This window comes from Teleopsis dalmanni, chromosome 1, assembly GCF_002237135.1.
Source record: "Teleopsis dalmanni isolate 2A chromosome 1, ASM223713v2, whole genome shotgun sequence".
NCBI classification, from domain to species: domain Eukaryota; kingdom Metazoa; phylum Arthropoda; class Insecta; order Diptera; family Diopsidae; genus Teleopsis; species Teleopsis dalmanni.
Window position 1 is genome coordinate 33,696,416 of NC_051846.1, and position 12,339 is coordinate 33,708,754.

At 28.2% G+C, this 12,339-nt stretch overlaps 2 protein-coding genes across 2 annotated transcripts; one reads left to right on the forward strand and one right to left on the reverse strand.

The window, feature by feature from the left end:
* Positions 1-4,340: 4,340 nt before the first annotated feature.
* LOC119679340 lies at positions 4,341-9,478 on the reverse strand. The gene is made up of 4 exons (XM_038091635.1): positions 9,306-9,478; positions 9,124-9,189; positions 8,266-8,774; positions 4,341-4,391 (listed from the first exon to the last, which is right to left on the reverse strand). Exons 1-4 carry the CDS (start codon positions 9,367-9,369, stop codon positions 4,341-4,343), a joined length of 690 nt encoding a protein of 229 aa, XP_037947563.1. The 5' UTR covers positions 9,370-9,478.
* Positions 9,479-9,697: 219 nt separating this feature from the next.
* Positions 9,698-11,003, forward strand: LOC119668783 (ATP synthase subunit b, mitochondrial). Its single transcript, XM_038078415.1, has 4 exons — positions 9,698-9,822; positions 10,036-10,388; positions 10,448-10,636; positions 10,705-11,003. Exons 1-4 carry the CDS (start codon positions 9,795-9,797, stop codon positions 10,882-10,884), a joined length of 750 nt encoding a protein of 249 aa, XP_037934343.1. The 5' UTR covers positions 9,698-9,794; the 3' UTR covers positions 10,885-11,003.
* Positions 11,004-12,339: the final 1,336 nt, after the last annotated feature.

Sequence of the window (12,339 nt, forward strand, 5' to 3'; positions counted from 1 at the left end):
AGTGCTGTTCATATTCGAATTTACGAAGTATTCGAAGAAATTCGAATATTCGAATAGTAAACGAAGTCTTCGAAGTTGAAAAAAACTTCGAAGTTTTTGTGAATTTTTGTTCTCGAAGTCTTCGAAGTTTAAATGTAGTGAAAAACTTCGAAGACTTCGAAGACTTCGTAAGCAAAAGGTGAAGTGAGAGCGCACAATGCAAACAAACGTGCATCACACAAATTATTTGAGGGATGAAAGCGTTTGCTTTGTTTGTACGGTTTTATGTTTTTTGTTGTTATTCTATGCAGAAAATTATTGTTTTATTTTATTACATAAAATTTATTTTATTATTAAATATGTATTATAATATACATTATTATTAAATATGTTATTATTAAATATTTTTTATATTAAATAAAAAATTCACATTTTAAATAACTTATATTTATTATTTATATTTAAAAAATCATATTTGAGAAAATTTTTATTATAATATAAAATATATACGTAATAATATGAAAATATTGATATTGATGGATTTTATTAGTAATGGAATTTTATAAAAATTTTCATTTTCCTTTAAAAAGAAAATCACAAATTAAAACCTTGAAAATTAGTTATGGAAAAATGAGTTTTGCTCATTAATGCCTAATTATTTGACCTGTATGAGCTGTGATGATCACGCAGGTAAGCGCAAATTTATTTTTGCATTATAAAATTTTGAATGTTTTGTTGTAGTTACAGTTATTTTACTGTTTATGGAAAATTTTTAAATCCCTTATTCTAGGAAAAGAAATACATAATATTATAAGGAAGTATCTAAATAAAATGTAAATTAGTGTATAAGCAAAATTGTATAAAAGAAATTCCATCAAATTTTCATGTATTTTATATTATATTAAAAATTTTCATAAATATAATTTTTTAAATATAAATAATAAATATAAGTTATTTAAAATGTGAATTTTTTATTTAATATAAAAAATATTTAATAATAACATATTTAAAAATAATATATATTATAATACATATTTAATAATAAAATAAATTTTATGTAATAAAATAAAACAAAAAAACATGTTTTTAATTTTCTGCATAGAATAACAACAAAAAACATAAAACCGTACAAACAAAGCAAACGCTTTCATCCCTCAAATAATTTGTGTGATGCACGTTTGTTTGCATTGTGCGCTCTCACTTCACCTTTTGCTTACGAAGTCTTCGAAGTCTTCGAAGTTTTTCACTACATTTAAACTTCGAAGACTTCGAGAACAAAAATTCACAAAAACTTCGAAGTTTTTTCCAACTTCGAAGACTTCGTTGAAATGCGAATATTCGAATATTCGAAGAACTTCGAATTTTTAAAAACTTCGAATAATGTGAACAGCACTACATGAACTTGGGTGAGCGAACTAGAAACATAATTACAATTCTATTAATTTTTTTCCCCATCAAGTTTCGACCATATGAGCTTAGATGTTGAACTAGTGTCTTTATTCTGCGACCTATTAGTCTCTCGAAGAATTCTACAGAGCACTATTATTTGTGCCTTGAGGAAGAACCCACTTATCGAATTATCTAAATTACGTATTTGTTTCAAATTGAAAATATTTACAATTGTAAAACTAATATTTACCCACAAGAGAGAAATATCAAGACATAATGACTTCCAAACCAAAAATATACCTTCCAATGGAAATACCATATAGAAGCCATGGTTAATAATTTAATAACGACGTTCAACATCTTTGGCTTGGTAAGGATGTTTTTAAATTTGTAACCTCCTTGGTCACAACTAATACCATTTATTTTATTAAAACAATCTAGTTTCAACCATCTTGAAACAATCTAGTTTCAATAAAATATAGTCAATTGTTTACAATTTTTCATAATATAAATCTTTAAAAGCATTGACGTTTTGTAAAGACAAAACCGGACAATCACAAAATGTATAATCAAGAATGTATAATGTATGTCCATTCTTCGTGACGGTTTCCACAGATGTCTTTAAAGGGTTCACATAATCTAGTCACGTGTCTACCTATGAAACAATGACCTCCAATTGAGAATGTGATCATTCTAACGCTTTTAAACTTAAAAGAATGTTTGTTTTTATGACATATATTCGGCAAGGGTGTACTTGGCATGTGGCGGCTTTATTCTGACTATTATTTATATTTTATAAGACATTTGGAGGAATATAAGAATAATCGAGAAGTGTAATGATCTACTCATAGGTATTATTGTGTTTTTGCGCAAGTGGTACTGTAATTTAATAACTCTACAATATTCTTCGATATTAAAGTGACTTCAATCTAAAATTAATACGACCTCAATCTAAAACTAATACGACTTTACTTTTGGGTTTGAAAATACTGCAATATTTTGGTTGGTCAAAAAACAAATACCTTACCTTATTAAGAGTGTTTAAAAATATACCACATTTATTACCATTATTTATATTCGAAATATAAAACAAATTTGCTAGTATTAGGACTATCCTGGTAGTATGTCAAAATAGAGCTTCTTTCACTCGCTGCTTAAAATTGCAAAAAATCCTCTAATACTATTTATACATAGAGTTAAAGAGGCTGGGATAGAAAAACTCAAAAACAATTGGTAGAGATAATCTATTTGATATCGCTAGACACCAATATGTTTATACTTCAAACCAGTCAGACTAACCTAATGAGTGATATGGAAAAAACCATGTCTATTTGTGATTTCCATTTATAAAGTTATATATTTATATAGACAGGCTTTAGTAAAACAAAATCAATCAATTAATTTTAAATAAAATTACCCAACAAAAACTATTTACATAAAATGTATTTTATATATTTAAGATACTCCACCTGATAACAGAATTATTATTCAATAATTATAAATGTTACAATAAATATGACAATAATCACATAAGCTGATCTGTTAGTTTGCAAACGTTTATTTAAATAAAAAATTTGCATTAAAATAAAATTATTAAAATTTGAATAAATCTTAAATGTGCCACTTGAAAGATACTCGTGTCATTGTATATAATTATTATGATAAAATCCCTTATTATTGCAAATATTGCATATCTACAAAAAAACCTCTGTAATTAAAAAATTACTAACACTTTATGATAATATTTTATCAACTAATATCTAAACTAAAACTGAAACTAAAACAACACTTATATGTTAATTAATATACGAGTACGAGTACTGTTTAATAGATTCCAACCGCAATGCTTTTATAAGTACTATGAATTTAATTTTTAAGATGCTATACATAAAAAATAATGGAACTCATAATTATTAATGCATATTTAATTTTGTTAAATAATTAGGGGTTAATGTTCCGATAGGAATTCTAATTATTTATTAATTCTAAATATTTTATCTACTGCTTTTGTATACTATTGTATACGTATAAGGGTATGGTTTGTACAAAACTATATATTACAAACAGACATATAACAATCAGACATAATCTTGTTAGAAAATTATCAATCATCAATAATTATAATATATAAAGAAAAAAATTTATTAATGGGTTGCAAAAAACTGTTCGTCATATATCTGCTCACATGACTTTAGAATATCAAATGCATGCTGCGAGCTATAACGTCTATTGTGCTATCCCTAACATTAGCCTCCTAGTTTAACAATGAAGAAATTTAAACTAATAATAAATCTAACAATGTATCTTTTGCTTCAACACTCCATATCTCATGCAGTAGAGTGAAAATCAGAAGAAGGTACTCAATAAGTTCACATTTTCAGAAATTTTCAAGTGTCTTCTCCACTAATAGAAGAAGAATATATAGACGATAGAATAAAGAGGATGACGCAGATATAGTTTTAGTAATATTAATTTATGTTAGATCGTGATCCAGAAGATGACTCTCAAGGAGAGTCGATATATAGAGTATAATAAAAAATATTAAACATTGAATTATTTAACAAAAATGGGATCTATAGCGAATTAAGCGACAAATTGAAAATTATATAAAAACCATTATAAAAAAACAGGTCGATAAACAAATTCAAAAAATTTTATAGAAGAAGAAAAAGTCAATAGAAGTGATTAAACACAGTTTGTAACTATTTAGAATAAGAAATCGGACAGTTTTTTTTTACCCGACTGATCTGTATGAATTGTCGTATGCTTCCGCATTGACCGATAACTTTGTAAATAATTTATATGCAAAACTCCTATACGATTCGTATCATCCAGTTTATTTGATTTTATCTTAAAAGAAAACTTAAATTTAATGGAAAAACAAAAACATATTTAGTTTGGAAATTCACGACATTTTATAATTTTACTTCGATAAAGGGAAGAAATGGGATGTATCAGAAGAATTGTAGTCATTATAGTAAAACTACAACTATAAGTGCTTGATTTTGTTCTAGAAATTGTATCTGAAAATATATAAAAAAGACCAGAAATGATAAAGCGAAAATGCGTAGTTTTATTAAAATATTAATTAAAAGATTTTGATGAAAAAGTTTTAATGCATTCATCATACAGTCTTAATATTGCTTAACCATTGCCTGAGTACAATAAGGCTCAGGTAACAAAGGAATGTGAAAAGCAAGAACTTCAATTTTTTTGAATTTTATTATATAGAAGCAAAGGTTCTAACCAATAATGGTTGAAAGTGATATTTAATCAAAATCACATAAATAATAGGGGATCAAGATGTATACATGCGTCTCAAAAAGCCTCTCTATACAAATGCCATCCTCAACCTTCTCGTGGTGATCCCTGTTTTAAACATATGAGGGAATGCCGACCAAGTGTTAAGCGGTATAACTGTTCCACAACAACTAGTTCTTAGGGAAAATACCAATTGCCACATAAAAACAGAGGCTTTTATGTAAGGTAGCAAACTTACTACAGAAATAGGATTCTTTGGTCTAATCAGTCACAGTCACAGCGACTTCCAAATGATTCGAGCAGCTTCGGATAGGAATGGAAATTTGATGACAACGCAGTGGTGTCTGAAAAGCATATGTGAATAGACTAAGTTATTCAATTCTGATTGTAATTTATAGAATACATAAATAAATAAGTAATATTTAGATTTATGACATTTCATTTTGAACGAAATTAGTTTTTATAAAAAATATATAGCTGCTTTTTTTAACTCAATTTGACGTCCCTTCGCTCGTGAGACATGGAAAAAGTATTAATTGTTACTTTGCAATATTAATCTAAAAATAGCTGGATTAATCTTCTTTAGAAAAATAGTTCAAGAATTAGTATTTAATTTTTTGTTAAGAAATGAATTTTATTGAATAGATGCAATGAATACAATATCTCTAACAGTTGCTTGATAATAATCTGAACTCTATATAAAATGATACTTTATAAGTAATGAATGCAATTAATGCATAACAGTGCATATTGAAGTAGAGATAAAATGCACACAAGTTTATAGATGAGGACTGAGTCATCGTTTTTCACTATTGATTAAACTAACTGATAGTTGAAACATTCTATTTCTCGCTTAAGTCATTTAAATTTGACCTGAATATTTAATTACTGGGAAAATTAAGTAAGTTGACTGAACAAATTATCACAGAAAATTAATAATTATTTGTTTATTAAACGAAGTGACGGAGCTAGAATTTTAAATTTTTTATTAAAAATTTGTTTAATTACATACAAAGCAAAAATGTTACAAAAAAGATACAAATTTTATTATTTATGAACATGCATAATTTTCCGACTGAAATAGTTGGCAATGAAGTTAAAATAGTATCCCTCTAATTAAGTTTTAAAAATATTATACATATAAATATGTTTGAATATTACATTTTAATATAAAAAATTTACGTGCAACAAATTAATTATATATAATTATAATAAATTTAACTTTCATTATAAATAATTTTAAATAAATTAATTTAATGTTATTTAGATTTATGTATCGCAATCTGTATTATAAAAAATAATACCGTAGAAATCACTTATAACGACACTTGATATAACCAGTTTATTAAGTCAAATTTGGTTTGCCATAGACTTACATACAATTTGCAACCTTTTATAGAGACATGGATATAACGTATTTTAATAAAATGTTGGTCCTGAACAACTAAACCCAAAAACTGTTCTTTGTCTTGGGAATGCTATCTCTGGAGCATTTGAATAAAAAATTATTACCTAAAAGAAATTTTAGTCGACTGCTGGGAGTTGGTAAATAAAATAAATAATAGATATTTAAGGATAATAGATACAACATTAAAGTAACATTCCGAAACATATTCATACGTTACAATAGTTAATATATATGAATGAAAATTTTTTTCATAAAGTAAAGCAAAAGTTTATCATCATTGAGGTCTCGTTGGAAATCACAGTACACGTCGTTACTGTCGTTATAATTAGTGCAGATTGTACTTTTTTTATAAAAACAGACAGAAACTTTTTTTAAATGGCGGGTTACTTACATAGCGTAAGTCAGAGTACGAGCAATGCCAAAGGGCACGACTCTCCACTCAAGTTAAAGTGATCCAACTAAAAATCTATAAACTTGACCTAGTCTGAAATTTTGCAGGATGACAGCTCTATCAAGTCGGTAAGAAAACAGGCCCTTAAAATTTTAAATCTTCTCCCAGTCAATTATGGACACTGACATATAAGGTGGAGGCTACATCCAGTCTCATAGCATATCTTCCTAGTATCTTCCTGGTTATAAGTAGTGCTGAGAAATGGTACGTTTATTGTTCAGTTTGAACTAGATAGATCTTGTGATCTGACAGAAGGGTTTATCTTCTTAATTTTTTTTTAGCTATGCTCAAATATTCTTGTTTGATTTCCAACATGATCGTTACAAGTGGGATAACAAAATCTGAGATGTGAATATCAGGAAGCAGAGTGCTTGCTCGTCTGCCGTGGAGTTGCCCAAGATATATAGGTACTCATGTGAGTTGGACACTGATCGGCCTAGTTAGCTCATTAAGCGTAGCCCGGCATAGAAAAGAAGTGACACTTAACTTGCATTCAACTAATAGGATATTATGAATCGTAGAGCTTATTTGAATAGATTTTTTAATTTTATTTGTTATAAAGAGCCTTTAAATAATTTAGCTGCGCTAGCTTATAGAGTACGTCATCGCCCCACACAGATGCAGTATCCTCTTTGCGAGCACGGTTACACTGTAACAAAGAACGACGCCTTCCACGTACAGCATGAACTATCCTAGTTCAATTGAGATCAGAATATAGCCATGTGGAAAACTACTATTTGTCACGCATAAATGCGTGTAGCCCATCTGTTTTCCTGCCCGAAGATACACAGAAATCTGAATCCAATTCAATTTTGTAGCCGCCCCATAGAGGTAGATAGGTTTCTCCGACTTCAACCTGGTTAACTTCAATTTAAATCTCACCTATCCCCATAAAACATTATCCTCTCACACAACCAATCTACATCCTAACCCTTGTATTCATCTTGTAATTTCTTTCATGTTATCTGTTTTACAGATTGTGGTAGGTTACAATAAGAATTAGAACAACAACGACTAAAACAATAGGACAGGCCTACTATCGTACACATAAATAAACAAAAAATTGAAAATAATATTATATTATAGACCAAATATTGTTATTTATATCTCGAAATTTTATTTTATGTTAATTTATATTCCATTTATAGAGTTTAACAGTAACCATCCTCAACTACTTTCAGACGTTTTCACTAAAATTATTTGGTAAGCCTTACATAAGACATTCCTTCCCACATATGACTAAGAACTACCATAAAAAGCTTGAAATTCAATAGTAAAAGTCCTCGGAGATTTGTTTTCATTTATAGTATTTATATTAATAATATTGTAAGTCCATATGTAAACATGGATATACAAACGATATATATGAGATAATATGGAGGAACTACTTAATCCTTAATCCTTTCAATTACTATTCAAGAATTTAGCATTATTATTATTATTATATTATAAATATTAAATCTGGAAATGCATAAACAAGTAATCTGAGATGATTATGAAGATAACAACATTTAAACAACGATATTAAATTATAATTAGGAACGGAAATCTGCGAATACCATTAAATGCTTTATTTCTTTGCTTTTACAATCTCAATAAGAGAAAGTAAAAGTACACGTAACTTGTTTGCATGAAAGCTTTTCCCTACGTACATAATTGTTTGGTACGGAAAAAGGGAGAAGAGCAAGCATAAAAATTCAATTTACATTATACTTGTTTGTAAATAATATATATTATAAATGTATAATGTAATATATGAGAGGATAATGAATCTTACCTTTATTTGCACACTGGTTTTTCCTTCGAATGTGAACTCTTCAAGATTCGGCTTAAGTTCCAGATCATAATGTGATGGAATAACACATGTTGGTAAACGTTGAAACTCTTGCTTTGTCATTTCTTTTTTGGGTTGGTAATTTAGATTTGCCGAGGTACGTGCTATAACAGCTCGATATTTATCACAAAGATCACCTAGTAATGGAGCCTCACTATTTTTGATTGGCGCTCCCAACGATATATTAGAAAACTCGCGATAAAATTGCTTTTGCACTTTCACGAACTGTTTGGACGAGAGCACTGTGTTAAGGTGGCCGTTTTCTAAGATACGTTGTCGATTATGAAACGAATGAAGGAAATGTGTTGTTGACTTTCTTTGTAAATTTTGTGACGGTTTATCAGCAGCGGTAGTTATCAATGTACAATATAAACAGTTATTAGTACAAGCGTTAGCAAAACAACATGCAGTCACTCTAAGCTTTTTAATAGGACTGACTAGCTCATTGACAGCTGGAAAAATTATAAAATGAAAGAGAGCATTTATAAACAAAAAGTGTTACCATAAATAAAAATAAAATTATTAAGATTATATTACAGGTTTTTAAAGTTTTTAAAATATTACTAATAGAGGTGTTTTCTTTTTCTTTTATAATATCGTAATTGATGTTATTAACAAATATATAACATATTTTTACAATAGTTGCAAAAAAATCAATATTTTCTACACAAAGCTTTACATGTATTACAATTTAATTTGAGCAACTTAAGTTTTATGTAGACGGGACGTTATGTGGAATATGACAGATTATTTGGCGAACTTCCAAAAACATGAAATGCACATTTTCATACACTAACGAACCTTTGCACAAATGCTGTTCAAATTCTGCATTTGCCCGAGTCAAATCAAACCGCAATTTTGCTAAATCTATTTGTGCATACAAGAAAAAGAGATACTATAATCACAAACAATGACATACGTAAATATGCTTTAATAAACTATATTTTCTACAAAGACAGTAAACATATGCACAAAAGTTATACCGTTTTTTACTTTCCACGCTTGTAAAGCAGTACGAGCACCACTTTTTAATGCATTTCTATACATTATTTACCACTGTTAGACGATTTGCAAACAATTGCTCACAGAAACTGTTAAAAGTATTGTATTGTACAATGCTGTTGAAAAAATTAACAATTCAAAATGATAATTTTTTATAGTAACAGTTAGCACCGAAAAATTTAAAAGAAATAAAATTAAAAATAGTTTTATAATCTTACATAAATTAAAAATATAAAATAATAATAAAACTCTTATTTTAACAAAAACTAGAAATTAACAAAAAAATTCTTAACAAAGCTTCAAAAAAATTGTTTTACTATTGTGAATAGTTTCTTTAATTTTGACAACTGTTTTCGTTGAATATATTTTTTAATAAAGTTCCTTCGTTAAATAATTTAACGTTTGTCATTTGGTGAAAAGAAGACGTATTGAGCGAGAGTACATTTACTTAAGCCGAATATCAAATAAAAATGTTATCGAGGGCCGCATTACTTTCAGGTAATTACAAATATCAATTAAAAATAATAAAAAACAACTAGAAATGATGTATAGAATTTTAAAAATTCGTATAATTAAAAGTACGGTTACGCGATTCGTACCCATCGTGGTTTATGTAATCAGTTTGATTGTCAAAACTTGCAAAACGTCAAAAGCAATTTATAAAAAAATAAGTTTGTGCAAAATATAAAAACAATATAAATATATTTTTAGTTCAACGTCCATTTGGCGGAATAGCTGCCAGAGCAGCAACCTCTGCAACTCCTGCTGCGGGTGGTGATGGCGGCTCATCAACAGAAAAATTTGAACGTCGCATTCGTCCAGAACATCCTGGCAAAGTACGTATGGGCTTTATACCAGAAGAATGGTTCCAGTTCTTCTACAATAAAACTGGTGTTACTGGACCATACACTTTTGGTGTCGGTTTGATCACATATTTGTGTTCTAAGGAAATATATGTCATGGAGCACGAGTATTATAGCGGTCTCTCACTAGCTATTATGGCTGTGATTGCAGTTAAAAAATTAGGCCCAGCGATAGCCAAATATTTAGATAACGAGATCGATGTAAGTTTATCGTGAATACAATAAATTTTATTATGCAAAACTACAAAAGTCATTTGTAGAAAATCGAAGGCGATTGGAATGCAGGCCGAGAAGAGGAGCTTGCATTGCTTAAAGAAGCTATTGAAAATGAGAAAAAGGAACAATGGCGAGCAGATGGTGCTCTTTTGCTTATCGATGCCAAGAAAGAAAACATTGCTCTCCAATTAGAAGCTGCCTACCGCGAACGCGCAATGAATGTTTACAATGAGGTAAAATTTTTAAGATTTTGTCATTTTTTAATGTAATTCGGTTTAATTTTTTTGTTTACAAATTTTAGGTGAAACGCCGCTTGCAATATCAAGTGGAATGTAATCATGTTGAGCGTCGCATTAACCAAAAACACATGGTTAACTGGATTGTAAACAATGTTTTATCTAATATCACTCCACAACAAGAAAAAGAAACGCTTAACAAATGCATTGCTGACTTAAGTGCTATGGCTGTGCGTGCTAAGTAATTTTTAAGATAATCGGTTACATAAATTAAAAACATTGCTATAAAAATATATGCAGGAAATCAACAATATGTGGTCATAATATTTTTAAAAGTAAATAAATTCCTTCAAATAAATTGAAGTTAATTCACATGGTTTTAAATTTAATTAAACAAATTTTAAATTTAAAAAAGTATTCAAATGCCTTGCATATTATTCCATTTAAAATAAGTCTGAAGAAGTTGAATTTTGATACATCAAGACGACAAAGAAAGCATAAAAAAAGTTAATTTTTAACAATTGTAACATATTCCTATTAAATACTTAAAAAAAGACTGATAATAATTTTAAAATCAAAACACATCAAAGCATCCATAGATGAAGGCCACTTTGATAATATTATACAGCGTTTTGTAATTAAACCTTTAATTCATGAAAACATCTCGTCTTAAAAAACTGCGTTTGAGTTAATGGTTCTCGAAGAAGCTGGGACTGGGTCTTTTTAGAAGACTAATTGGTCTCAATTAGATTAAATAACTAGTGTTGGTATAAGATAATTTGTATTTCTACAAAATCTTTGTGAAATTAATAGAAAACAAACATAGCTGCGCTTAATACTCAGGTGTGGAGACTAATGAAGACTTTATATGATATTACGTCATTGCCGTAACACTATTATTTGCCATAGAGTGCTATGAGTAGTTTCAGTATCATGTTTGAGATTATGCTAAATTAAAAAAATAAATAATTGCGACATGGTGTTACCTTAATAAATGGTCTGTAATTTAAGATTCATACATCATTCTCATGTTACTTTATGAGACCTTTCATATAATTGGATCATTATAGAGTAATATAGAAAACTTGTTTTTTACTGTACTAAATAACGTTAGTTTAATACTATATGTACTATAGTCTTAAAAATAGAAATATTCAAAACAAGAATATACTCCTCATTTCGTTAAGATAAACATATCGAGTTCTTTTTTTCGATCTCCATTTTTGACAATTTGGTGCACTTATTTTAACAGGGTTGTCATTTATTTATTTTCATGTAATATTGAGCAAGTACTGTTTTTGATTAAGCAAATGTCACTTCGAATTTACTTTCAATATTATATATTCGTTAGCTTTTTAGCAGTAATATGTTATCACAACAAAAAATATACGGTCGCCTTATGAATAATATCAGGGTGCTCAGATTGCATTATCGCATTTATGTTTGATAAATACAATTTTTCAGTCAATTATTTATTTGACTCTGTAATTTCAGATATCATTGACCTAGTATCTGATACTACTGACTGACAAATGAATAAAAAAATAAAATTAATAATAATACATTAGGTATTATATATATATGTATACATAGTATTTAGAGTACACAATAAGATTAAAAAATAAATTTAATAAAAGTTTTAGGATAAACTACGCATTTATGGTGTGGAACTGTTACTATGTTTATTAAAACATTTAAAT

Bases quoted from the DNA above. Each gene is read 5' to 3' on its own strand.
- LOC119679340 (XM_038091635.1), bottom strand. From the start codon at position 9,369: ATGTATAGAAATGCATTAAAAAGTGGTGCTCGTACTGCTTTACAAGCG. The intron at 8,775-9,123 runs GTTCGTTAGTGT...TAATTTTTCCAG, and splicing joins TGAACAGCATTTGTGCAAAG to CTGTCAATGAGCTAGTCAGT. The intron at 4,392-8,265 runs GTAAGATTCATT...ATATATTTTCAG, and splicing joins AAACCAGTGTGCAAATAAAG to ATACAATTTCTAGAACAAAA.
- LOC119668783 (XM_038078415.1), top strand. From the start codon at position 9,795: ATGTTATCGAGGGCCGCATTACTTTCAG. The intron at 10,389-10,447 runs GTAAGTTTATCG...AGTCATTTGTAG, and splicing joins ATTTAGATAACGAGATCGAT to AAAATCGAAGGCGATTGGAA. The intron at 10,637-10,704 runs GTAAAATTTTTA...TACAAATTTTAG, and splicing joins CAATGAATGTTTACAATGAG to GTGAAACGCCGCTTGCAATA.